The sequence below is a fragment of the Pseudorca crassidens genome, chromosome 11 (assembly GCF_039906515.1).
Source record: "Pseudorca crassidens isolate mPseCra1 chromosome 11, mPseCra1.hap1, whole genome shotgun sequence".
Taxonomy (NCBI): domain Eukaryota; kingdom Metazoa; phylum Chordata; class Mammalia; order Artiodactyla; family Delphinidae; genus Pseudorca; species Pseudorca crassidens.
The window spans coordinates 39,479,198-39,505,365 of NC_090306.1; the positions used below are offsets into that span (position 1 = coordinate 39,479,198).

A 26,168-nucleotide genomic window follows, 5' to 3' on the forward strand; every position below is an offset into this window, starting at 1 on the left:
CATACACAAAAATTAGCTGAAAGTGGATTAAAGATCTAAATGTAAGGCCAGAAACTATCAAACTCTTAGAGGAAAACATAGGCAGAACACTCTATGACATAAATGACAGCAAGATCCTTTTTGACCCACATCCTACAGAAATGGAAATAAAAACAAAAATAAACAAATGAGACCTAATGAAACTTCAAAGCTTTTGCACAGCAAAGGAAACCATAAACAAGACCAAAAGACAACCCTCAGAATGGGAGAAAATATTTGCAAATGAAGCAACTGACAAAGGATTAATCTCCAAAATTTATAAGCAGCTTATGCAGCTCAATAACAAAAAAGCAAACAACCCAATCCAAAAATGGGCAGAAGACCTAAATAGACATTTCTCCAAAGAAGATATCCAGACTGCCAACAAACACATGAAAGAATGCTCAACATCACTAATCATTAGAGAAAGTAAATGAAAACTACAATGAGATATCAGCTCACACCAGTCAGAATGGCTATTATCAAAAAATCTAGAAACAGTAAATGCTGGAGAGGGTGTGGAGAAAAGGGAACCCTCTTGCACTGTTGGTGGGAGTGTAAATTGATACAGCCACTGTGGAGAACAGTATGGAGGTTCCTTAAAAAACTACAAATGGAACTACCATATGACCCAGCAATCCCACTAGTGGGCATATACCCTGAGAAAACCATAATTCAAAAAGAATCATGCACCAAAATATTCATTGCAGCTCTATTTACAATAGCCCGGAGATGGAAACAACCTAAGTGCCCATCATCGGATGAATGGATAAAGAAGATGTGGCCCATATATACAATGGAATATTACTCAGCCATAAAAAGAAATGAAACTGAGCTATTTGTAATGAGGTGGATAGACCTAGAGTCTGTCATACAGAGTGAAGTATGTCCGAAAGAGAAAGACAAATACTGTATGCTAACACATATATATGGAATTTAAGGGGGAAAATGTCATGAAGAACCTAGGGGTAAGACAGGAATAAAGACACAGACCTACTGGAGAACGGACTTGAGGATATGGGGAGGGGGAAGGATAACCTGTGTCAAAGCGAGAGAGTGGCATGGACATATATACACTACCAAACGTAAAATAGATAGCTAGTGGGAAGCAGCCACATAGCACAGGGAGATCAGCTCGGTGCTTTGTGACCACCTGGAGGGGTGGGATAGGGAGGGTGGGAGGGAGGGAGACACAAGAGGGAAGAGATATGGGAACATGTGTATATGTATGGCTGATTCACTTTGTTATGGAGCAGAAACTAACACACCATTGTAAAGCAATTATACTCCAATAAAGATGTAAAAAAAAAAAAAAAAGAATCCATCTGCCAATGCATTGGACATGGGTTCGAGCCCTGGTCCAGGAATATGCCACATGCCATGGAGCAATGAAGCCCATGCACCACAACTATTGAGCCTGCACTCTGGAGCCTGCCAGCCACAACTACTGAGTCCACGTGCCACAACTACTGAAGCCTGCATGCCTAGAGCCCGTGCTCCGCAACAGGAGAAGCCACGGCAATAAGAAGCCTGGACACCTCAACGAAGAATAGCCCCCACTCACCGCAACTAAGAAAGCCCGCGTGCAGCAATGAAGACCCAACACAACCAAAAATAAATAAATGAAATAAATTTATGAAAAACAAAACGAAGAAAATCTAACGATTATGTTTCAAGTCATAAACCTCATGGGTTTGTTGAGGTTTGTTGCTCACCTTGTTTTGATTCCCCACCACACAACCCAGTGCCTGACTCATGTAATAGATACATAGTTGGTTAATGATTGGACAATTGCATTATAAAAGCCATGGCATCTATTAAAGCCTATTCTTAATTAAAAGACCCATAGTACAAGGTAGTTCTGGAGTCACTTCCTCCCAAGGTTCTGAGTTTCTCTGCCTGCTGACTGTAAACCTGTTGCCTCAGAGATCCTCTCCATGGAGAACAGAGCCCAGTGAGCCCATTCCACACCATTAACCTGGACCCGCTGGAGGTGGACTCTCTGCTCTACATAGGTTTGGCCCCATGTGCAGCTCACAGGTATCCCTGCAGGCATCTAATATTCAAAGCATCCTTCTCATCTCTACTGGGACCCTCGTAGGGTACAGGATAGCTCTCATGCTCTGCTTTCCTTTGGCCAACAAGCACGTGGATTTTAACCTGCTTTCCTTTTCTCTTTCAGATTGCTACCACCCCTTCACTGTTCTTGATGTTCTTTTCCAAATCCAATTCTGAAGTAGAATACGATGTCTCTAGCACTCCTCCCTTCCCCCACAACTTTCTTGTCTACCTCACACAGATTGTATTAAACAAAACCAAATTCAGCTACATACCGTTTCAAACACCCGAAACATAAGGACATAAAAAGGCTAAAACTACAAGTGTGAAATACCACCCAAAAGAAAGCTAACGTAGCCAAAGAAACTCCAAGTATAAGAACATCGCCAAAGTTAAAGAGGTTTGCTGCATGACAAAAGGTTTGATTCACTGAGAATATAAATCTAAACTTAGAAAATAACTTCAAACTATGTGAAGCAGAATTTGACAGACCTACCTGAGCAACTTGAGAAATCCTCTATTACAATGAGATTTTAATATTAACTTTCTCAGTGATTAGATCAAACAAACCCTAAATTAATAAGTATATAAATATTTGGCAATACTGCTATAAGATTGATCTAATATACATATGTATTTCAAACCTTGTCCATGTAATGCACTCTCTAATAAAATATTTCATACAATTTCTCTACATAAACCTATACTATCTCCTTCCTATCCTCTCTCGGCTGAGTTCTTTGCTGCTTTGAGAAATTTTAAGCAGTAAGAATTTCTGCCTCTACCACATCTGCCCACTTAGCAGTATTTTCCCCTTTACTCTACCTTCTCACATTTGCTACAGATGTAGTATCTGTGCTCCTATGTAAAAGCCAGCCCCTGCCCTTGTGCTTTAGACCCCATCCCTTCTAGCCTCCTTCCTCCAACTGTCCTCCTTTCCCTCCTGTTTCATTCTTTTGGATCATTCCTATTAGCATTCCCATTAGCATAATCCTACCTCCTGGAAATACTGCTCTGCTCCCATTTGCTAGTAACTACTGTCTCCTAACCCTCTCCTCTGATACTCTCAAATCTACTCTAGTCCATCTTTCACACCCATCGCTCCACTGAAACTGTTCCTGTCAAGCTTTCCAATGTTAAATAGTGGTCTTTTCTGAGTTCCCATCTTATTATGCTATTGTCAGCATTGATCGACTCTCCCCTTCTTTATTCCCTTTCTTCATTAGCTTCTAGGACACCCATCCGCTTGGCTTTCCTCCCACTTCAGAGTTTGGTCCTTCTCAGTCTCTTTTACTGGTTCCTCATCTTCTCTCAGATATCTTAACATCGGAGAGTCTCAGGGCCCAGTCTCTTTGGTCCTGTCCTCTTCCCTACTCACTCCCTTGGCAACGTCATCCAGTCAGGGTTTAAGTACTGTCTATATACTAAGGTACATCCCAAATGTACATCTCCAGCCCAAGCTTAGCTCCTGAAATCTAAGTTTGTTCATCCAATTACAAGCTCTCCACTTGAAGATCTCATTCACATCACGAACTCAAGATGTTTAAAATTTAGCGTCTGATCTTCCCCCAAGAACCTAACTCACCCACAGACTTCCGACCTCAGTTAATGATGATCCCATCCCTCCGCAAGCCCAGGCAAAAACCTTGGAGTCATCCTTATTCCCTCTGCCTCATATCACCTTTATTCTGTCAGGAAATCCATTTGGCTCTATCTTTAAAAGATATCCAGAATTCAACCACTTGTCTTTACCACCATGCTACTACCATGGGCCAAGCCACCATTATCTCCTCCAAGGACTGTTACACTATCCTCTGGACTTTCCTGCTTCTATCCTTCCCCTTTAGTCTATTCTCAACACAGTGGCCACAATGACCCTTTGACAGTGTAAATCATATTATATCACTTCCCTGTTCCCCCTGTCACTCAGAGTAAACACCAAAGACCTTACAGTGAAATACACCTCATTATCTGACCTCTTCTCTCACTATTCTGTTTACACCCCTCCGGTCACACTGCCTCCTTGCTGTCCTTTGAACATACCACTCAAGTTCCCACTTACCAGTATCTCCATCTATGTGCTCTGTCTTCCTGCTTAGATCCTTTGCATTCCCTTTTCCAGCAGCCTAAAATGCTCTCCCCACAGATACCCATATGACTAATTTCCTCACCTTCTTCAGATCTTTGCTCAGATGTCATCTTTTTTTTTTTTTTTTTTTTGGGTACGCAGGCCTCTCACTGTTGTGGCCTCTCCCGTTGCGGAGCACAGGCTCCAGACGCGCAGGCTCAGAGGCCATGGCTCACGGGCCTAGCCGCTCCGCGGCATGTGGGATCTTCCCAGACCTGGGCACGAACCCACGTCCCCTGCATCGGCAGGCGGACTCTCAACCACTGTGCCACCAGGGAAGCCCGAGATGCCATCTTTTTAGTGAAGCCTTCCATGACCTCTTTATTTATAATAGCAAAAACCACCTCCAGTCCTCCTGTATTACATTCTCCCCACAGCCTTTATCAGATTCTTACACTCTTCTAATTTACTTACACACTACACTCATGATTTGTTATCTGTCTTCCTCCACTAGAATGTAAGCTCTTAAGGGCAAAGATTTCTGTCTGTTTTGTTCACTGATATATCTCAGGCACTTCAAAGAGTTCCTGGCGCACATTCCTCTCTTTGTACGTGGTTAGTAGAAATTTGTTAAATGAAAGAAATGAATGACTGAACAAATGAATAAATGAATGAATGCATAGAAATCTGCATCCAACATTTCGTCAAAATACAAATGGAATAATTGCAAATTTTGAGCATGTACTATGCTATAAGCAAGTCTAAACAAATATTAGCAGTCCCTATCATACAGACAAGTGTGGAAACATACTTGCAATTATAAAAGAGGAAGTACAGAGTCTGTCTGAAAGCAAAAACAGGAATGTCTCACCCAGAATTCTATGTTCAGGTATATATTAATGGAAAAAATAATATGATGGAAATTTTAAAGATGTGCATAGCTGAGGATGAGATGCAGAGTACAATGAGATTAGGGTGCTCTAGACAGAATGAAGGAACACGAGCAAAGACCTGACGGCAATAGTGAGAGTATGAAGAGGGAGATACACTGAAAAATGTCTGGAGTTAGGAGATGGTTGGATTGAGAATTAAGCAGGGATCATTTCACAAACATCTGTGTGTGTCCTATTAAAGAATTTAAGCTTTATCCTAAAAGCAATGGGAATCTTCTGGTTCCTTCACTTCTTTATCAGCAATGACCTTTCTCTCCATCCTATCAGCCACTCATCCCCATGGTCCTATCCTAGACCTCATCACTACTAGAAACTGCATTACTTCTAAACTCTTAATTTTACAATAGTACAATACCACACGTTTCAGCCACCAGATCTCTTGTTCATGTATTCCCACAGCTACAAACCTTCAGCCCTTCCCTCAACTAGCCTAGATCATGGTACACTATCATAATCACACTCTTTCCAAAGACCCTGAGCTCTCTTATCCTTTTATCCCTCCATACTACGCTCTTGTCAAAACCCTGATTGTTAATCTGCCTTCTTCATATATGCACTGGTATCTGAAAATTGGTAAAGAAAAATCATGAATGTAAAACTTGTTTAGCTTTAAATTAGTATCACAGACTGAAAGCAAGCGGGACCCTGTGGGGTCCTCCCAGGTACAAATCCTTTCCATGTTTCTTTTTAAAAGGAAATGGGCTTTATTCAGCCTCCTAGACCTTCCTGAATACTAAAAGGCAGAATCAAACTGGTACTACTCAGGGAAGTGAGGGAATGCAGAAACAAAGGAGGAGAACTCAAGAAACAATAGTGCAGCTCTTAAAGCAAGCTCTCCTTCCTCCTCGAGATATACATAACAAAATCTTTGAGTTCTTCTGCAGGAACTAAGGCCCCACCCAGGTGGAGGATGGTAACTTCAGGCTGAGCACAATATTGCTGGAGTGCAGCCCTGTTACCTCACCACTAACCACTCAGAAGAAATCACACTCCCCGCAGCCCTCATACCCAATTTTGCTGACAAAACTTCTCCCCCAAAACAGTCAGGGAGTTTGGGGGTATTGAGTCACTCATTCTACTTGCTTGGGCCTGCAATAAACCCTTCTCTGCTCCAGACTCCAACTTTTCAGTTTGTTTTGCCTTTCTGTGCTGCAGGCACATAAAACTGGGTTCGGTAACAAGTACACAGAAAGACCCAGAAACCCTCACTACTCTGTTTTTCTGGTAGATTCACTTTCCCACACCCTCTTTTATTTTATGTCCTTTTTCCTCTAACCTTCCACACCCCTCCTCAGTCTTCACCTTCACTCTCAGCTGAAGACTTTGCTAGGGAACCATTGACCAAAACCACCATCCTTGGCCAGACATGATGATAACTGCTTGCATGAGTTGTCTCACAACACAAGGTCCCAATGAGGAACACCGTGCTTCTGCTGAGAACTAACTGAGAGAATTCTGGAGGGGCCACAAGGAGGGAGTAGACATCTGCCAACCTCCCAGAAACCCTCACGCTGGAATCCATCTTGGCTGAGACATGCGTGCACCATCAGGCAGGACCCTGAGTCAGACCAAATATGAACCAAGAAAGATGATTGGCCAGGGACAACCCAGAAACTAACCCCATTACCGTAAAACCTGAGACTGTGAGTCACGTGGCAGCGCAGTTCCCCTGCTGCTCTCTGCCAGGATGCCCCTTCCCAATAAAGTCTTTTGCTTTATCAGGATTTGTGTCCTCGGACAATTCATTTCCGAGTGTTAGACAAGAGCCCCCTCTTGGGCCCTGGAAGGGGACCCCATTCTGGCAACATACCTACACAGAGATGTGCCTCTGCACTGCTCTTTTCTGTGAGTCCAGAGGAGAAAATGCTCTCCCCTGCTGAAGGAAGGCCCCTCTTCCACACATGGTCCTTTATTCAATCCCTCCTGCTGTCATCAAGACTGTCTCCTTCTCTCTCGTTCCTACATTGTTGACATCCCCTCTCAACTAAAGCATTCCATTGCTTCCCCGACATTCTCGAGTAGCTTTGACTTCAAAGAAAAGGACCTCACTTCACTGTAGACATCCCTCTACATTCCACACTACCTTTCCACCCCACTTCACAGCAAAACTGCTTCAACCTTTTTCTATACTCAACCCTGTCTGCTTTCTCACTTTTCCTCATCTCTCTGAAACTGAGCAGGACCCTGTGGGGCCCTCACAGGTACAAAAGGCTTTCTGTGCTCCCCGTTTCTTGTTTGTAGGAAAAGGGCTTCAGCCTTCCAGACCTTCTCTGAGTTCAAAAGGGAAGACTCAGTTACTAATTCGGGATCGTATAGCAATGGGGTAGGATCCTCGTTCCTCCTCAGGGGATGTGCAGCAATGAGATACTGAGTTCTTCCACAGGAGCAGGGAAGAACTCCTGAGCTCCACCCAGTTAGAGGACGGACGGTAACTTCAGGCTGAGCACAAGTATGTGGACCCCAGACTGGTTGCAACCAGAGGGCTGGTGACTGAGATTCCTGGAGCACCACCCTGTCACCTCCCCACCAACAAATCAAAAGAAAGTCACATACCCTGCAGCCCTCTTCCCCAATTTTGCCTATAAAACTTCTCCCCCAAAACCATCAGGGAGTTTGGGGTTTTGAGCCACTCATTCTCCTTGTGTGGCGCTTGCAATAAACCTTTCTTTGCTCCAAACTCCAACGTTAAAGTTTGTTTGGCCTCACTGTGCACACGAACCTGGGTTTGGCAACATCTTCAGTGGGCTCCAATCTGGCTTTCACTTACATTTAAGACTATTTTTGTCAATGTCATTTTCATTCTCTCTGTTGTCAAATTCAAAGAGCTTTTCTCTGTCCTTATCTTACCTCTCAGCAGCATTCCAGGAGGAGGTTAGCCTTTTCTTGTTATAATCTTCTCTTGGCTTCCTGACACAATGCATTCTTGCTTTTCCTCTCACCTCACTGCCTCCTCCTTCTCAGAGACGGTGTCTCCTTCACAAACTCTCTTTGCTGGTGTCCCTCAGAGTCATTCCAGGGTCCTCTTCTTCTGTTTTCTCTCTACACCTTTTCTTCCATGATCCCACCCAATAGTTTTAAATACCACCTATACTTTGATGATTCCCAAATTGGTATCTCCAGTATGGATGTCTCCTCTCAACCCCAGGTACTCATAACCAACTTTAACCAATGTCCATTGAATGACTCAACAGCTTCATGAACCCAAAATTGAATTTCCAGTTCAAACTCGTTCCCCATACCTTCACTGTCTTAGTAAATGTCTTCTTTGCTCATCTCACTGCTCAACCCAAAAGCCTCAGAATCTTTGTGATCCCTTCATTTCTGTCATTCATCACATTTAATCCATCAGAAAGCCCCAATGATTCTAGCTTTACAGCCTATCTCAAATATACCCATTTCTTTAACTGCCATCAACTTTGTCCATGCCACCATCATTTCCTCATTTCCCCTCTAGTCTACTGAATAGTCTTTCCCTCCCTCCCTCCCTCCCTTCCTTCCTTCCTTCCTTCTTTCCTTCCTTCCCTCTTTCCTTCTTCCTATTACAGAGCAATGTGCCCCCAGTGCAGAAAGCCAAACTCTGACAGCAGGTGTTTGCAGCAAAGTAAGAATTTATTTGCAGGAAGTCAAGCAAGGAGAATGGGCAGCTCATGCTCAAAAGACTCAAATTCCCAATGGCTTTCAGGCAAGGGTGTTTAAAGACAGTATTGGGAAGAGGTTCATAGAATGCGTGATCACCTCTTGGACTTTCTTCTGATTGGTTAGAGGTGAAGTAACAGGGTAATGTTTCAGGAATCTCAACCTTCTGGTTCCAACCAGTCTGGGGTCTACATCTTGTGGTCAAAAAGTGTCATCGTCCTCCACCCAGTTGGGGGAGGGGGCGTCTTAGTTTCTACAGAACGATTCAAAGATATGCATCAGGTTGTTATATTTATCCCTTCAGGAGGATTTAGGAGTCCTGTGACCCTATTGTCCTAACCATTAACTGCCTGAGCCTGCTCTCTGGAACGTAGGGAAGGCCTAGGAGACTAAAGCCCTTTTCTCTACAAACAAGAAACAGAGAACAGAGGGGTTTTTACCTGGGAAGGACCCCCAGGGTCCTGCTTGGTTTCAGTCTCCCCTTTTCATTGATACTCCTCAATCCTGAGAGGAACAGGGGCAGGACAAGAAAGGGAATAAAGTTTTGGATAGAGAGATTAATCATAAACTCAGCAAGGGATCTCAGTTTTAGGGGGACTTGGTTTCCCTTCCTTCTCTTTCTCTCTCTCTTTCTCCTTCCTTCCTTTCTCTTTCTGCCTACTTTGTAATCTCTTGCCTATCCCTTCCTACCCCATTCCCCGCAACAAGAAAGTGATTTTAAAAAATAAGAAGATTACTCCCTCACCCTTCCCTGGGTTCTATTGCACTTATAATAAAATCCAAACCACTTACCATGTTTTATATGACTGGGCTTCATCTAGTCCCTGCCCAACGCTACAGCCCCTTCCCCTTTGCTGAACAATGCTTATCCCCATAGATTCTGCCCCAGTTCCACAGACATAGCATGTTTTCCAGTCTCAAAGCATCTGCACATGATCTTTCTTCTGCTGGGAACCTTCCTCCCGCCACTCCTGCACATCCAGCTTCTTCCCATCCTTCACAATGTGCCTGAAATGTTACCACCCAGGGTAAAGTTTGCCTCATATCTACCTTGTTTCTTTTCTAGAACTTATTATAGTTTACACTTTTTTATTGACTTAGATTGTCTCTTCAGTGAAACTGAATATAAGCTGTGTGGGCAATGACCACATTGAACTTGTTCACCATGATATTCCTATAGTCTAGGACAGAGCCTTGCAAACACGTATTTCTTTCTTTTTTTTCTTTTTTTTTTTTTTTTTTGCGGTATGTGGGCCTCTCACTGTTGCGGCCTTTCCCGTTGCGGAGCACAGGCTCCGGACGCGCAGGCTCAGTGGCCATGGCTCATGGGCCCAGCCGCTCCGCAGCACATGGGATCTTCCCAGACCGGGGCACGAACCCGTGTCCCCTGCATCAGCAGGCGGACTCTCAATCACTGCACCACCAGGGAAGCCCCTCAAACACGTATTTCTTGAATGAATTAAGTACCAAATCAATGACATACCTGGAGGGAAGTGACATGATCAAATCCATGTTTTAGGGCAGTGGCTCTTAACTGGAGGCAATCCTCCCTCTCCCCCAGGGATGTCTGGATGTTTTGTATTGTCATGACTGGAGTGAAGGAGGACTTGCTAGTGAGTAGAGGCTAGGGTTGCTGATAAGCATCCTGTAAGGCACAGGACAGCCCTACACAACAAAGAATGATCTGGCCCCAAAGGCCCACAGTGTCAAGGTTAAGAGACCTGCTTTAGAGAGATCAAGGTAAAATTTAAAGAATACATTATTGCTAATCTCTTCCTCAGTTGGCAGTGGAGAGACCAATTAGAAGGTCGTTCCAGGTAAGAGAGGATGTCCTATAATAGAAAAAAGTATGTGGTAAGGAGAGAAGTTTGGATATAGGGTAAATGTTTAGAGCTGACTATACTTTGTAAATAACCATTGGAGGAGAGAGAGAGTCAGACAGACAGACAGACAGACAAAGATATCCAGGATTACCCACAAGTTTCTTGTTTAGATGTCTAGATAAAAGCAGTGCATTCATTAAGTCTGAAGATATAGGAAGCTGAGCTCACTTGGAGAGGAAGATGAAATCAGTCTTGAATGAAACGTGAAGTTAATAAATTGTTGGGGAACTCACAATTCGAACCTAACAAATTCCATCGCTGAAGTAAAAAAAAAAAAAAAATCCAAGATATAAATTCTCAGAGATAAATCAAGACAAATCTTATAAAGGTGAAAACAATATGGTATGAATAAATAGCATACAGTACAATTACTAGAGATATTTCACAAAAGGAAAGAAAAGAGAATAACATGAAATAAGGTAAAAAGGAATAAAAACTTCAGAAATGCAGTGATTCAAAATATCTAGAGAAATCATTGAGAGCATACAATAAAGCAGAAACTGAATTTACAATAAGATGATAATGAGAGTAGGAAACCTTTAAACTGATGTATAATCCCTTTTAGCACAAGTGAGCAATAAATGGCCAGTTTGGATTACTCATGTGAAAGGAATTTAAAAGTTTTATAATATATATAGAAAAGATCTTTTCTATATGTATCCCCTTTAAAAACAATGGTGTTAAGGCTTCTGATTTTATTTCTGACCTTTATAACTTGAAGTTCTTCATCATAAAGAAGATTTATATATGTTTATGGAACCACAACATAAAAATATACTTTTGACTGAAAGAAATTATACTTTAAGATCAAGGCTTCATTGTAAAAGACTACAATATTTTAAAATACTGGTTGTGGGACTTTCCTGGTGGCACAGTGGTAAAGAATCTGCCTTACAATGCAGGAGACAGGTTCGATTCCTGGTCAGGGAACTAAGATCCCACATGCTACAGGGCAACTAAGCCTGCGCCACAACTACTGAGCTCATGCACCTCAACTAGAGCCCATGTGCTGCAAACTACAGAGCCCACACGCTCTGGAACCCGTGCGCCACAATGAGAGAAAACCTGCACGCTACAACTAGAGAGAAGCCCGCGCACCACAAGGAAGAGCCCGCACACTGCAAGGAAAGATCCCGTATGCCTCAACGAAGATCCGTGTGTCACAACTAAGACCCAAGGCAGCCAAAAATAAATTAATAAATTTGCAAAATTTATTAAAATAAAGAAATTTAAATAAAGAATTTTTAATTTTAAATTAATTAAATTAAATTTAAATTAAATTTAAATTTTTTAATTTTAAATTAAAATAAAGAAATTTAAAAACAAACAAATAAATAAATAAAATAAAATACTGGTTGTGGTAGGCTGAGATATCTTCCTTCCAAAGATATCAGATCCTAATCCCTGGCACCTGTAAATTTTACCTTATCTGGAAAAAGGGTCTTTGCAGATGCGATTAAGTTAAGGGTCTTGAGATGGGGAGATTATTCTGGATTATCTGCGTGGACTCTAAATGCAATCACATGTAATCTTATAAGAGGGAGGCAGAGGGAGATTTGATACAGGCAGAAGTAGAGAAAACAGACAGAAGAGGAGGCCATGTGACTATGGAGACGGATTGGAGTGATACACCCGCAAGCCAAGGAATGCTGGCAGCCAGCAAAAGCTGGAAGGGGAAAGGAATAGATTCTCCTCTAGAAGCTCCAGAAGAAGCTAGCCTTGCCAACACCTTCATTTCAGCCCATTAATATTGATTTTGGACTTCTTGCCTCCAGAACTATGAAAGAATACATTTCTGTTGTTTTAGGACACCAGTTTGCAGTAATTTGTTATTATAGCAGCCATAGGAAACTAATACAAAAGAATATTTTAAATACTTGTATATTTAAAAAACAAGAAGGAAAGTAGGGAGAGATGAGACGAGATGTGCAGATATCTGATCTCAGAGGACATTGTAAACTGTATGAGGGAGGTTGGTCTTGATCTTAGCTTAGGGAAGAACCACAAAAAGATTTTAATCAGAAGAATGGTCTGATCAAATTTGCATTTAAAAAGGATCCTTCTGACTACAGCCTGGAGAAGGAGTTGGAAGGAAGCTAGAAGGAAGAATGCAAAGAGACTTCTAGGAAACAAGAAGGGGTTGCAAACCAGAGGGACTGGTGATCTGGAATGCATTAGCGGCTGTGGGGATGGTTAGAAGGGGCCAGGTTGAAGAGATGTTTAGGAGAATGCATAGACAAGACTCAGTAATTAATTATATATGAGGGGAGCAGGGAAGAAAGAGTCAAGCTGACTCCCATGTTGCTGACTTCAGCAACTGTTTGTCCTATTTTACTATTACCCAAAGAAGGAAATACTGCTAAAGATTTGAGGCGAAAGAACTCATTTGAATTTGAGATGTCTGTGAGACATCCAAGTCAATGTGTGTTTTCTAATTTTAAAAGTAACATGATTTGTAGTAGATTATTTGGAAAATGGAGGGAAAAAAGAAAGCAAACATCATCTTTAACCCCACTACTCAGAGACAGTTACAGTTAATACATGGGTGTATAGTCTTTTCTTTAAACCTGTATACACACACACACACACACACACACACACACAAGCAATATTAGGTGATTAAAATATTGTTTTGTAATCTGTTTTTCCCTTTAACAATGAATCATGGCCATTTTTATCAATCATCATTCTTCTACAATACTTTCAACGGCTGCATAGGATTTTATTATATAAATTTGCTACGACTGATTTTAGCAGTCCCCTATTGTCATCAAACCCCTTTTGTCATCAAAATATATAACGAGAGGACTTTTAGGGCAGTGAAACTATTCTGCAGTTAAATATCATTATACGTTTTTCAAAACACATAGAATGCACAACACCGAGAGTGAGCTCTGATGTAAACTATGGATTTTAGGTGATAATGGTGTGTCACTGTAGATTCTTGCATTGTAACAAACGTACCATTTTTGTGTGAGATGTTGATAGGAAGGGAGGTCGTGTACATGTGGAGGCGGGAGGCATATGGGAACTCTCTGTACCTTCTGCTCAACTGTGCTGTGAACCCAAAACTGCTCGAAAAAATAGTCAAGTGTATTATGATGAGCATCCTTGTATGTAACTCTGTTTGCATATTCCTGACTATTTCCTTAAGATAAATTCCAGTAAGTGGAATTGTCTGCTCAAAAGGTATGCTCATTTAACAACTTGTTTGTGTTACCGAATACCCCTCCAGAAAGTTTATGGTAAGTTACACCCCTAAGAGAGTACACTTGAGTTGATTTCTCATCCCTGACTCAACACTGTCCATATCATATTTCACTCCACACCTCCATTTACCCCATCCTCAAAATAATGCTATCGAAACATTATTGGATATCTCCATCAAAAAATCCCCATTTTCTTAACCACAATATAGTACCAAGTTCACTCTGTTTTTTGACTACCAGCTAGCTGCATCTCTGAGAAAATGTATGCCATGCTAATTTGTCTTTATTTAAAATAAAGAAATTCCCACATGGATCCCAGATGTTGACCATTTAATGCAAGAAGGTGTTTCCTCATTATACAAACATGGTATGTGTCCTAAATATTGGCATTGTTTCATTTATGAATCACTTAAAATAACTACATCACAAAAAACAATGGTTCACGTGTGAGTCATAAATTAAACAATGCCAATTTTTTGATGTGCACCACATTTGTATAATAAGGAAACACCTTGGATTAAATGGTCAACATCTGGAATCCATGTGAGGGCTTTAAAAAATTAGTGCTACATTTTCTTAAATTGTCCCATTGTAGAAAGAAATCCAAAATGGAGGCAATTTTTACAAAAATTTCCCTGCTCCAAATATCCTTGCAAGTAGTGCATTGCTTGGTTGGTACAAAAGCCTAAGTCAAAGCAATATAGTCAAGTTCCATTACAGGGAATGCCATAGGAGTCTAAGTCTTCTGTTTTCATTTATTTTAGATCTTATGCTGTGATACTGAGGAACACAGTTGTAGTGGATTGAATAGTGGTTCCCAAAAAAGATACGTCTATGTCCTAACTCCTAAAACCTGTGACTATGAACTTATTTGGGAAAAAAGGGCCTTTGCAGATACAATTAAGGATCTTTAGATGTGATATTCCTGGACTTCAGCTCTAAATCCAGTGACAGGTGTCCTGGATAAAAGAAAGAAAGAAAAGAAGAAAAAAAGAAATAAAAGAAAGGCAGAGGGAAGTTTGTGACATAAACACATAGGAGAGAAAAACATAAGAAGTCAGAAGTAGAGACTGGAGTCACACAGCCCAAACCAAGAATATCTAGAGGCACCACCAGAAGCTGAAGAGGGGGCTTCCTAAAACCTTCTGAGAGACCAAGGCCCTGCTGACGTCTTAATTTTAAATTTTTAGCCTCCACAACTCTAAGAGAATAAACTTGTTATTTTAAGCCACACAGTTTATGGTAATTTGTTATGGTAGCCCTAGACAACCACCATGGAAATTCATTGTAATAGGATTAGATTTACATTATGAATTGGTTATGACACGCACTTTTTTCAAATTTAACATGCTTGATATTTTGACTTTTGATTAGCATCAAGCACTTAATGGTTCTATTTTGGGTTTAGATAACATTCAAGGCTCTCTTTTAACCTTGGAATGTTCTGATCCCAAAAGATTCTCTCCATAATTTCTGTTGTTCAAGCACATTTGAGAGAATATCCATAGAGTTGTGAGAGCTGGGGAATTCTAGACTGGACAGGCAAAACAGCCTTATCAAAGAAACCTTCAAAATGGTGACACACGTCAGATACCCATTAGCTTACTGGACCTCTGCCCACATTGTGAACAAAAATATGTACCTGAAAAAGCTAACTAATGTATCAATGTGACCATAAAGCACAATTAAAGAGAGGTAGACTATTACCCTACACTAGTTATGTTTGCTGCTGGCTACGTACTGAAATCCATGTGTATACACTCCCTTGGATTTTGAATGGATGGGGGATGTTTTGATAAATTTCATGGTGGATTTTTGGAAGAGGCTCTCCAGTTAGTATATTTGCTATTCCTTGATATTCAACACCACTGAAAGTATAAGCCCAAACTTCCTCAATTTTCATTCTACATCTAGTGTTTGCTGGGCTTTCATTTAGTTAAAAGAAATAACAAGCATCAGATTGTTTTTCTTAAGTAAATTTTTGGTACAGGAGCCCAAGATCATTCTTCCCATGACCTACCATCTCCTGGCCCCATCCCCTGGTCCACCTCAAGAAATGAAGGAGTTACAAAGAAATAATATTATGCAGCTGTCATAACCAGTTTAAAGAATTTTTAATGGCATGGGAAAATATTCTCTATAAAGTTGAGTAAAAAAAAACAGAGGATAAACTAGATATACACTAGGATCCAAATTTGTTTAGACATACACATTTACATACATTCAAAAGTGAAAAATTTTCACAAGAGCTAAACTGGCTATCTCCAGGTGGCAGAATTACACATGAATTTTTCTTTGTTAGCTACATTTTCAAGTGTTTCTTAATAATGAGCATGTATAGCTTTTATAACCAAAAATACTAATGTAATGGAACCCAACTAACAGCTGGAAGCTAAGAACCATCTTTGGGGGGGGGGCTAGTACGTTGTCCTTAAGGTATTTGCTTATTTAAGAACTGGTTTATAAAGGATATAAATTAATTCTCCAAGATTTCCCCTATATAATCAAGAATACTCATCATCCTGATTTCCTCCCACTTGTGTTATTTGCTTTTTCTTCGCTCTTACCACTCACCATGGTTGCAAGTTGATCTGAGGCTGGGAAGGTAGAAAGACGAAAGTAGAGGGTAGGGTGCACTATGAACAAAAAAGTCACTATATTCTTTCCTTAGACTCTTTCTGACTCCTCTTGGGACCAATTGTGGCCTAAATGGAGGGGAGAGAGCACAGAAAATCAGCAATGCCAAATAGCTTGTATTTTTCTGAAAAATGGAGCACTCAATAATCACCCCCCCCAATCCACCACCACCACTGCAAATGGATAGATAGGGTTTTGGAGGATGTTAGATTATTTTTTACCCCAAATTTACTGGATCCAGTCACTGGTAGCACGGAATATTTCAGAAATAGTTTGGCAAGAAGACCAGATCATAAGTTCCTTAAGGGCACGGACCATGCTCTCCCTCATATTTGTTTACGTAGAGCCTAGGACAGTGCCTGACATATAATGCTTAAGAAGTGTTGAGATCCAGAAAGAAAAAATATTTTTGTGGATTTCAAAAGAGTGCAGAGGCAGTGTCTAACAAGCTCACGAGCGCAGCGGAATGAGCTTTGTTTTATTAAAGGCCAGCGGAACCTGACGAAATCACTGGTCATCAAGGGATCGGTGGTGGAGCAAGCTGGGGAGTATGTACCTTTGCAAAAGATGCATCAGAATGGGGAATGAAGGGAGCCAGAAAGAACACGTGTGGTTTATATTTAATTATGCTTTTATATTTGAAAAGTGAAAAGAAGTATATGTATGATTCTAAGGGGGTGGAGTGGGAGGTGTGGGTGCTGAAGAGTATTATGAGGTATATGCCAAATCTGTGCACATACCCAAAACTGGTTGGAAGGTATGGCATGTTCAAGGGTATGGATTTTTAAAGGCTGTGAACCACCAGACTGAATAATTAGGTTCCCCATTCAAACCACTTCATTACTAAGAAAACAGAGTTGCCTTTTAAACATCGGTGATCATGGCCTCACTGTCTCCAGATCCAGTGACCATTCCAAACCTGGTTATATACTTCCAACCCTTCATACTTAGCGTTATAAAATATTTTCCTGTATAAACGCTGAAGGATGGTGTTCACCATTTTTTCCCTTCTCTTCCACCTAAGATTAATTAGACAATGTCTTTTAAAAAATTTTAAACACTTTTGCCTGCAGGCTTATATGGTCCTGGTGCTTTCTAGAGTAGTGTTGGTCTGGAAAGCAGACAGAAAACATACTCCTATGTGATCCCTCGGAGCAAAGGAGTCTGCATTTAGAAAACAGAGGGAAATACACGTGTAAGAACACTGTAGGTGGAGGCGGCGTTGGTAAAGCACAAGTCAAAGGGGAAAGGAGACCCTTGTCAATTAGAATATGAAGCTCAGCACTTCCCTCCAACAATCTGGGTAAATGAAGGCAAAATCAAGGCACAGCAAGCATATGCCTGTGGACCATGTGCGTGTTTGTGTGTGTTTCCTAAGTACCCCTAATATATTCATCCAAGATGTACTTTTCCTAAGCCTTTAACACACGCTGAGGTAGAAACCAATTAAAAAATGTTATCTGTGGGCTTCCCTGGTGGCGCGGTGGTTGCGAGTCCGCCTGCCGATGCGGGGCACACGGGTTCGTGCCTCGGTCCGGGAAGATCCCACATGCCGCGGAGCGGCTGGGTCCGTGAGCCATGGCCGCTGAGCCTCCGCGTCCGGAGCCTGTGCCCCGCAACGAGAAAGGCCACAACAGGGAGAGGCCCGCATACCGCAAAAAAAAAAAAAAAGTATCTGTGTATACGATTATCAGGCCAATCATACAGAGAGAAGCCTCCGCTGGGTCTCAGAGCTCGAGATGAAACCCTGGGGGAAGATCATTTAAGCACCAAGTAGCTCACTTCTAAAACCTGGGTAATCGGATGGCCAAGACGCATGTTTCTCTCATTTGATTTTTAAATTATTCTCAAGAAACATCGACCATAGATAAGCACTCTATGATTTCTAGCAACAAGTGATAGAAAAATACACTTCCATTTCATAAACACTCCTGAGTGACTCTTCTCTACAGAGACTTCAAAGTTGAAGACTTTTGTGATTCTTTACTTTCCCCAAACTTCAAAATTAATAGAGAAGATACTGAAGAGAAAATCATTCCCCAAGTAAGAGATTATAAAGTACAACGTGCTTCTGAATTTCTTTAATAAATTTCTCTGCAATCCTCAAAATGTATGTCTTACAATGCATCTGAGAGCTGGGTGAATACATTCACAGTGGTAGACACCCCCGCATGGTTGGTTAGATTTCAAGAGCTGAAACTTGACTGCCAGGGGTCAAATCCCATTTATTACCCTCAGTACCTTGGGCAAATCACCCTGACCATACTGGTCTGGGTCCCTTGTCTGAGTAACAAGAATCCTAATAGTAATAGAGTCCCTACACTTCATAGGGTTATTGTCACGAGGATTAAATGAGTTAATCCACATTAAAGGCTTATTAGCAGTCTCCAGCACACAGAAAGGACCTGATAAATGTAAATGAGGTTAACATTATACAAAGAAAAGAAACCGTATTATAAATCATTTTAAGACAGGTTTTAAAATTTAAATTGCTGTCAGCAGATCCCTGCCTCTGCTTCCCACAAAGAGGGACTGAGACAATCTTCTTCTGAGATGATTTTTGATCTTCTGATAAAGACATAAGCTAGCATACACCCAATCAAGTTCCATTCATACAAAACAATTCCCTGGTGTTGACAGAAAACATTATCATCTGAAATATTACCTTTGCTAAAACTCTAAACCCTCGAAGTCTATAGCTAAGAACGTAAGCAAATTAGAAGCTACTCTCCTTATGCAGCTTTCTCACTAACAAAATTCCACATCATGAACTTCTACTAATGTTTCTTGTCCACAGATTAATAACAACCTAGTTCAAAACCACATCATTTCCTTTTTCTGCCTCATTTCCTTCAAAGTGAAACATAATTTTTTCTTGGACCTGGAATAAAAAATTCTAGATGAACTAAGCAAATCGTTACCAGAAATGCAATTTTATAATAATACTATTTCAGAGTACTCAAGAAACATAAAACATCTGTGGTGATGTTTTTGTTAATACATAAAAATAACCTAATATATACTGCATACCACCTAGATGGAAAATTGAGTCTATAACTAAAAGTGCAAACAGAAATCACTATAGATCCCATCAGTATCGGGTTTTGAAGCCCAGTTGGGAACATTTTAAGAACTGTGACACTTCTTTAAGTCTTGGTTGGAGGTCACAAACTGCTTGGCACAGATGTTTTCTTTGGCCAACACAGTATTTCAAAATTATTAAACTCAAATATCTTTAGGTGAGTCATGCCCTCTATTTACCTGACAGGCCCTTAAAGGCATTTTATTTGGCAGACCCTGATTAAGACCCATCCTTACAGAAAAGAGATCAAATGATAATCATTAGTTAAATGGGTCCCTCCCGCACTGATAGCCTGATAAAGTTCAGAGCCTTGGAAATTAAAGGTACTAACAGTTACATTCAGAAATTCTTCTAGTTGCTTGTTGGATTAATTGTAAATACATACTTTCAGTGCGTGTATCTAATAGTGGCTCATTTGATTAGGATCTCTGAGCTGAGCTGTTAAAAATCACTTACATCTGGATACTGAAAGAAACCAGAAAGTAGAGAGTTTTTTTAAAAATGTTCTTTTGATATGAAAATTTGTACTGAAGTCCAAATTTCACATAATTTTCAAAAAATTAAAAACATTCAGTCATCGTTGGTTTTTCTTCATATAAAAGGAAGTGAATTCGCTCAATGCACTATTTAGAGAGAAACTAATTTCTACTAATGTATTTTAATGAATATTTATATATATACACATAGAGACACACGCATATATACACATATTCAGAGTAAGGACTGAGCTGACCATTATTCTCGTTCTTTTCAGTTCCATCGTACTTTCTGGGAGATTCTGTTCCACTTACAAATTAAGTCTGAGTCTAGGACCCAAATAAGAGAACACTGGAGAGGTTTCCTAAAACATTAGTCCATGCTTCACTCCAAAGGTGTTAGGTTTTAGGCACTGATGAGACACAAGCTAGCAGGCTTAAGAGTCCAAACGTTAATAGTTAACTGTTTTTACGTTAACGTGGCAGAATGCTTCCATTCACACTGAGCCAGTAAGTACACCCTTGTCTCTGGCATCCTCTTCAGAACACAAATATAAGGCACCTTGCAGTGACTTTGCTTCTGGGGCCAATGCCCCTGGACTCTCCAGGATTAGTCTCTCTGATGGTTCTGGTGAATTCTCCCTCCATCTTGGACTCGAGTGCTGTTGGGAGATTTCCCAGAGTGAAGGACATGGAGAAGGGAAACCCAGAGCAGATCTTGAGAGGGGGTCCTCTTGAAGGACTACTTCTTGGATACACCTGTTGGAAAGCACTTCCTTTTCTTTGGAATTCCGCCATTTCATCCTTCTGTTCTGAAACCAGATTTTCACCTATTGATAAAGTAATTGGACAAAATGATCACTTACATCACGTTACTTCACTTCAGCATTTTAAACTGTAATTTCTTCCACTGTGCCTTCCATAGAATACCTTATCCTGAGAGCCAGCCTAGCAAAGTCCTTGTGGCTTTTTACTTCAGAAGTATCTGAGAAATTACTTTAGTACAGCATCTCCACACACTTATGAAACAAAACAACTGTGGTAAGCTGCTGACATCCTGAAAGTCAGACATCTTTCAAGACTGATTTAACTCTCTTCGATATTTTAAAATCTCATTTAGTCTGTGCTAAATTATTTATCCAAAGGAAATGTTATTGACTAGTAATAGCATCTGAGTGTTTATTTTGTGCCAGGTGTCAGGCCAGGCGCTCATCGTGGATTATACAATTTGATTCTCACAATGACTGCAAGAAGTCCTTATTTCACACATAAGAAAACTGAGGATTCAACGCAATGAACCAGTTCAAGGTCACATAGCTAGTAAAACAGAAGCATTTAGACTAGAATCCGTGACAGTCCCACTCCAGCGCTGAGGATCTTATAAACATTCAGACCTCATCAGAAACTTCTGGAGACTCAATTAAGATTACATTTTATAATGCTTGGATAAATTGCAGGCTTTATACAATTTTTAAGTTCGAGTACTTCCAGGATTTATCAAACTCGAAGAATTAGGCTCAATAAATAACAATTGATTGTAATTAACCTAAAAGTGCTTATGATGATAGTTTCTAATTTGAGCCATAACTTCCCCCACCCCACTTGAGTCTCTCTTTACTACTAACCTCCCTCTGACTGTGTTGTCAACTGTGCCTGAGCAGGAAACTTCACAACTGGTTTTCTGATAGCCAATCACATTGCTTTCCTGTGCATTACACTGCACCCTTTTTTAGTAGCTTTCTAGTTTTAGAACAAAAACTGGAAAATTTTTACCTAAAGAAGTAATTATTAAAGTGTACCAACCAGATATTTCTCCCAATGAAGTAAAAAATTCTACCTGAGATGGTCTTTCCAGATTGGCAAAACAATTCTTTCATTCTTTCAATGTGATGGGCAATGTCCAAAATGGCTACAAAAGAAACCTACCACAGGCAGCTGAGTCCGAAAGACTGCCATCTCAGTTGTAATCCTGTGATTCAGGCTTTTCACAAGAAACCAGTCCTAATGCATACATAGCAGAGCATTTGCTTCTGTTCACAAACTCATTTACTATTTGCAGTAGGCATTTACTCCCAGAATGCCTGCCAACTATTTCTAATGGGTTTTCACCAAGACAGTTATTTGTTGCCATTAGTGATTTTTGTCTTTCTCATCACATTAATTATTTTCTTCTCCTCTTAGCTTTTCTGTATATCCAGAAATTTTTTGAGTAATATCTCAATTTAAAAAAATCATGAAAAGAGTTTCTTCATAATCAGTGGCATTGGGACAAATGTACATATTTGGGAAAAATCATAAAATAAAATTTCTACCTCTCAACAAATACAAAAACAAATTCCAGATGGATTAAACAGCTAACCATAAATACAAAACTACAAAAATTCTAGAAGAAAATATAGAGATGATCATTACAGTCTTGGGGAGATGAATGTTTTCTTAAGCATGACATAAAAAAATAAGGCTACAAAGGGAAAACTAGATCTGACTACATTAAAAAAAGAGAAGTTTTTGTACAAATAAAGATGCCACAAGCATATGAAAAAGCCACAAACTACCCAAAAGAATTAAAAGCAGGGACTCAAGGAGATATTTGTACACACAATGCTCACAGTAGCATTATTCATATTAGTCAAAAGGTGGAAGCAACCCAAGTGACCACTGATGGATGAATGAATAAACAAAATGTGGTATATACATACAACTGAATATTATTCAGTCTCAAAAAGGAAGGAAATTCTGACACATGCTACACCATGGATGAAACTTGAAGACATTATGCCTCGTGAGATATTCCAGTCACAGAAGGACAAATACAGTATGATTCCACTTGTATGAGGTGCCTGGAGTAGTCAAATTCACAGAGACAGAAAGTAGAATGGTGGTTGCCTGATGCCTGCGGGGAGGGAGGAATGGGGAGTCATTGTTTAACGGGTGCAGAGTTTCAGTTTCGAGAAATGAAAAATGTTCTGGAGAGGGATGGTGGTGACAGCTGCATAACAAGGTGAATGTACTTAATGCCACTGAATCGTACACTTCAAAAAGGTTAAAATGGTAAGTTTTATGTTATGTGTATTTCACCACAATAAAAAAAAGCCACAAACTTGGAGGGGATTTTTGTGGCAGCTGTTAACAGGAAAATGTTACAAACCATAATATTCCAAATATTTTGATTAACAGCCAAAGTAATTGCTGCATATCTATCAACAAAAAGACAATAGAAAAAAAAATGGTGCAGCCATGAAAAGGTTAAATTCAGATGAAAAATGACCAGTAAAGTGATTAAAAGATTCCCGAGTTCTGATAATTAGGAAAAAAATAACAGATACAACTGCCCATGAGGTTGGCAACATTTTCAAAAATTTAAATAGTGGAGGGATTGCAAAAAAAGGACTACTTATTAGTAAGAGTAAAATTTGATATAATTCAATATCTTGATACAATATTTGGAAAGGAATTTTTAAATTGATCACAACTTAAAATGTACATACACTTTAACTTATAAATCCGACTCCTAGTTCCCTATCTTACAGAAATATTTTTAAAGTGCATAAAGATATGCAACAGTAAAAACTAGGAAGTAACTTAAAGCTGAGGATGGCTAAGTGAATTACAGTATATCCATGTCATGGTCTGCTCTGAGACACTCACTAAAAAAGAATGAAGTAAATGTGTATGCAGACATGGAAGGATGTATCCCATGCCATTTGAGTGGGGGAAGAAAAAGCAAAGGGCAAAACAATACTCACTGCCAGCAGCATTAATCCTAATAGCCCCAAAATGGGAACAATCCAAACACCCACCATTAGAATGGATAAACCCTGGTATACCATGTAATACACACAGCAATGAATGTAAACGAGCTACTGCTACAACACAGCCACGTGGATGAATCTCGCAAACACATGGTAAGTGAAAGAAGCCATATACCAAAGAAGATGTACTGAGTGATCCTATCTGTATAAAGCACAAAAACAGGCAAAACTAATCTATGCTGTTCAAAGTTCCGAAGGAGAAGGTAGTGACCGGGAGGGGGCAGGCAGGGGGCTCCTGGCCCGGTGGTAATGTTCTACCTCTTGAGCTGTGTGCTGGTGACACAAGTGATTTGTATTATCCTTCAGAAGATGTTAAAATAGATGCAGAGTGTGATGCCATTTTTATTTAAAATTATATACACGATTCTAGGTCTCAGCTTCTTCATTTGTAAAACAGAAATAGCAAAAGTAGCTACTTTTATTATCTGCAAATAACATCAAATGTAAGGGCACATAGTAGTCATTATGAAAGTATCTGTGTTTTTATGTTTGTGCATATATGACACACATATAAGTTTATTTTAAAAATAATACATGATATGCCAATAAACTCAAACAAGAGCCATACATAAATGACAGTAGTAACCAGGGAGTTGGATTGGAAAGGGAACAGATATGTTTTCATTTTTAACTTTACCAATCTCCCTTTTGTTTGAATTTACCGTAATAAATACCATGTAGTCACTGTGTAATTAGATATAGTGTACATGCAAATAAGACAACGTTAAATTACTTCCGAGCTGTTCGCCAAATTCAATAAGGCAAAAAGCGTGCATTCCTGAGGCACTTGAATTTTAAAAACTATATAATCGACTATGTAAAACTATGTGCCTGTGGATAACAACTGGGAGATAACATACAAATATGGAAACAGTTCGTTATCTCAGAGTGGAAATATTATGGTCATGGCCTCATAAATAGTCCTTAATAGGCTTGCTGCATTCCCTTTTCAACAGTTCCTTTTAAAGAAGATGCTATGTACTATCACGGATTTTCACACTTTCCCAGAGCACTGTCAGATCAATCCCAGCCACTTTTGATCTTTTAACACCTACCTCAAGTTCCAACTCAACCAGAATCCCCCAGCCTCCCAAACCTGCACACTTTCTCCCCTCTGACTCTGCTGTGTCTTATCCATACTAATGCCATGCAGGCCAGGCCCACTGAGCCCCCCACGTGATCCTCTCTCAGGCCCAGCAATTCCTCTGAGGATCAGGTAATTCCCATCACTAGACTCCCTAGGGGTATAGGAACCAGTCCTATGACCATCCTTTCCAGAGATGGGGATTAGTGTAAGGCTCCAGAGAGATACATAAGTTCTAGGAGAACCACTGATCTAGCTCCATTATTTGGCAGTATATCTAACCTACCAGGGGCTGTTTCCTATATTAATGTCTTATATTGTTATCTAACCGTTCATGAGGTTCTGCTTTGTTTTCCCAGTTGGTTGTATAAATTCCTGGGGTCCAAGGAGTGTTATCTTAATCAGTATTTATCAATATTCCCTCTTACCTAGCACAGTGTCTTACGCACAATAGACCACCAAGATATATCTATTGATTTGTCTGTCACAGACACAAAATTGCTCTGTGACATAGACAGAACTCCTATATTTGTCCCTGTTTTTAAAGTGAGAAACTGAGGCACAGAGCAGTCAATTAAGGTTATGGGCTCATTAGTCCCACACACGAGGAAAACACAGACTGGCTGATCTAGGTCAATTATCCTCTACCACACCTCGTACTGCTTCCTACGACTATAAAAAGTCGGGGGACAGGGGGACAGATCACTTCCCTAGGGAAAGGAAGCAAGGTTAAGACGGGTTTCATCCAAAAATAACTAGTTTAATAACATCCAAAGTTAGAAACCAGGTCATTTGTATTGAGGGAAGTACAGTAGAGCATGGTGGTTAACACAGAGCCTCTGCTAGCCCTTCAGGGCCTTTATGCTGATTCAAAGATTCCAGGTGGAAGGAGCCTTGCACCTGGAAAGTCAGTTTGACAAGCAGAGTACCTGCTGCATTTCAGTTGCTGCCATCCCTCTTAGCCAAATGGCCTTGTGCAGTGAACATCCTGCACAACTGTACATGGTGGCTCCAGGTTAAAGAGAATGCAAACTCCAGAGTCAGATTGCCTGGAGTGGGAGCCCAGTTCCAAAGCAGCTCCACTTTGTGACACTGGACCTCTGTTTACCTCTCTACATTTCCTCATCTAGAAAATGGGGATATTTCATATGGTGATTATAATAGGGATTAAATAGGAAAATGCTAGTGCCTTATACTGTTAACTATTTATAAGTAGGCCAATCTTTAAATGGAGTATGCTGCACTTCCCAAA

At 40.3% G+C, this 26,168-nt stretch overlaps 1 protein-coding gene across 1 annotated transcript in view; it reads right to left on the reverse strand.

The window, feature by feature from the left end:
- Positions 1–15,954: 15,954 nt before the first annotated feature.
- DBX2 (developing brain homeobox 2) overlaps positions 15,955–26,168 on the reverse strand; it is a 43,438-nt gene continuing 33,224 nt past the window's right edge. The window contains exon 4 of the mRNA XM_067696280.1: positions 15,955–20,850. Within this exon, the coding sequence (XP_067552381.1) occupies positions 20,518–20,850 (333 nt within the window). The 3' untranslated portion in view covers positions 15,955–20,517. The remainder of the gene's footprint in view (positions 20,851–26,168) is intronic.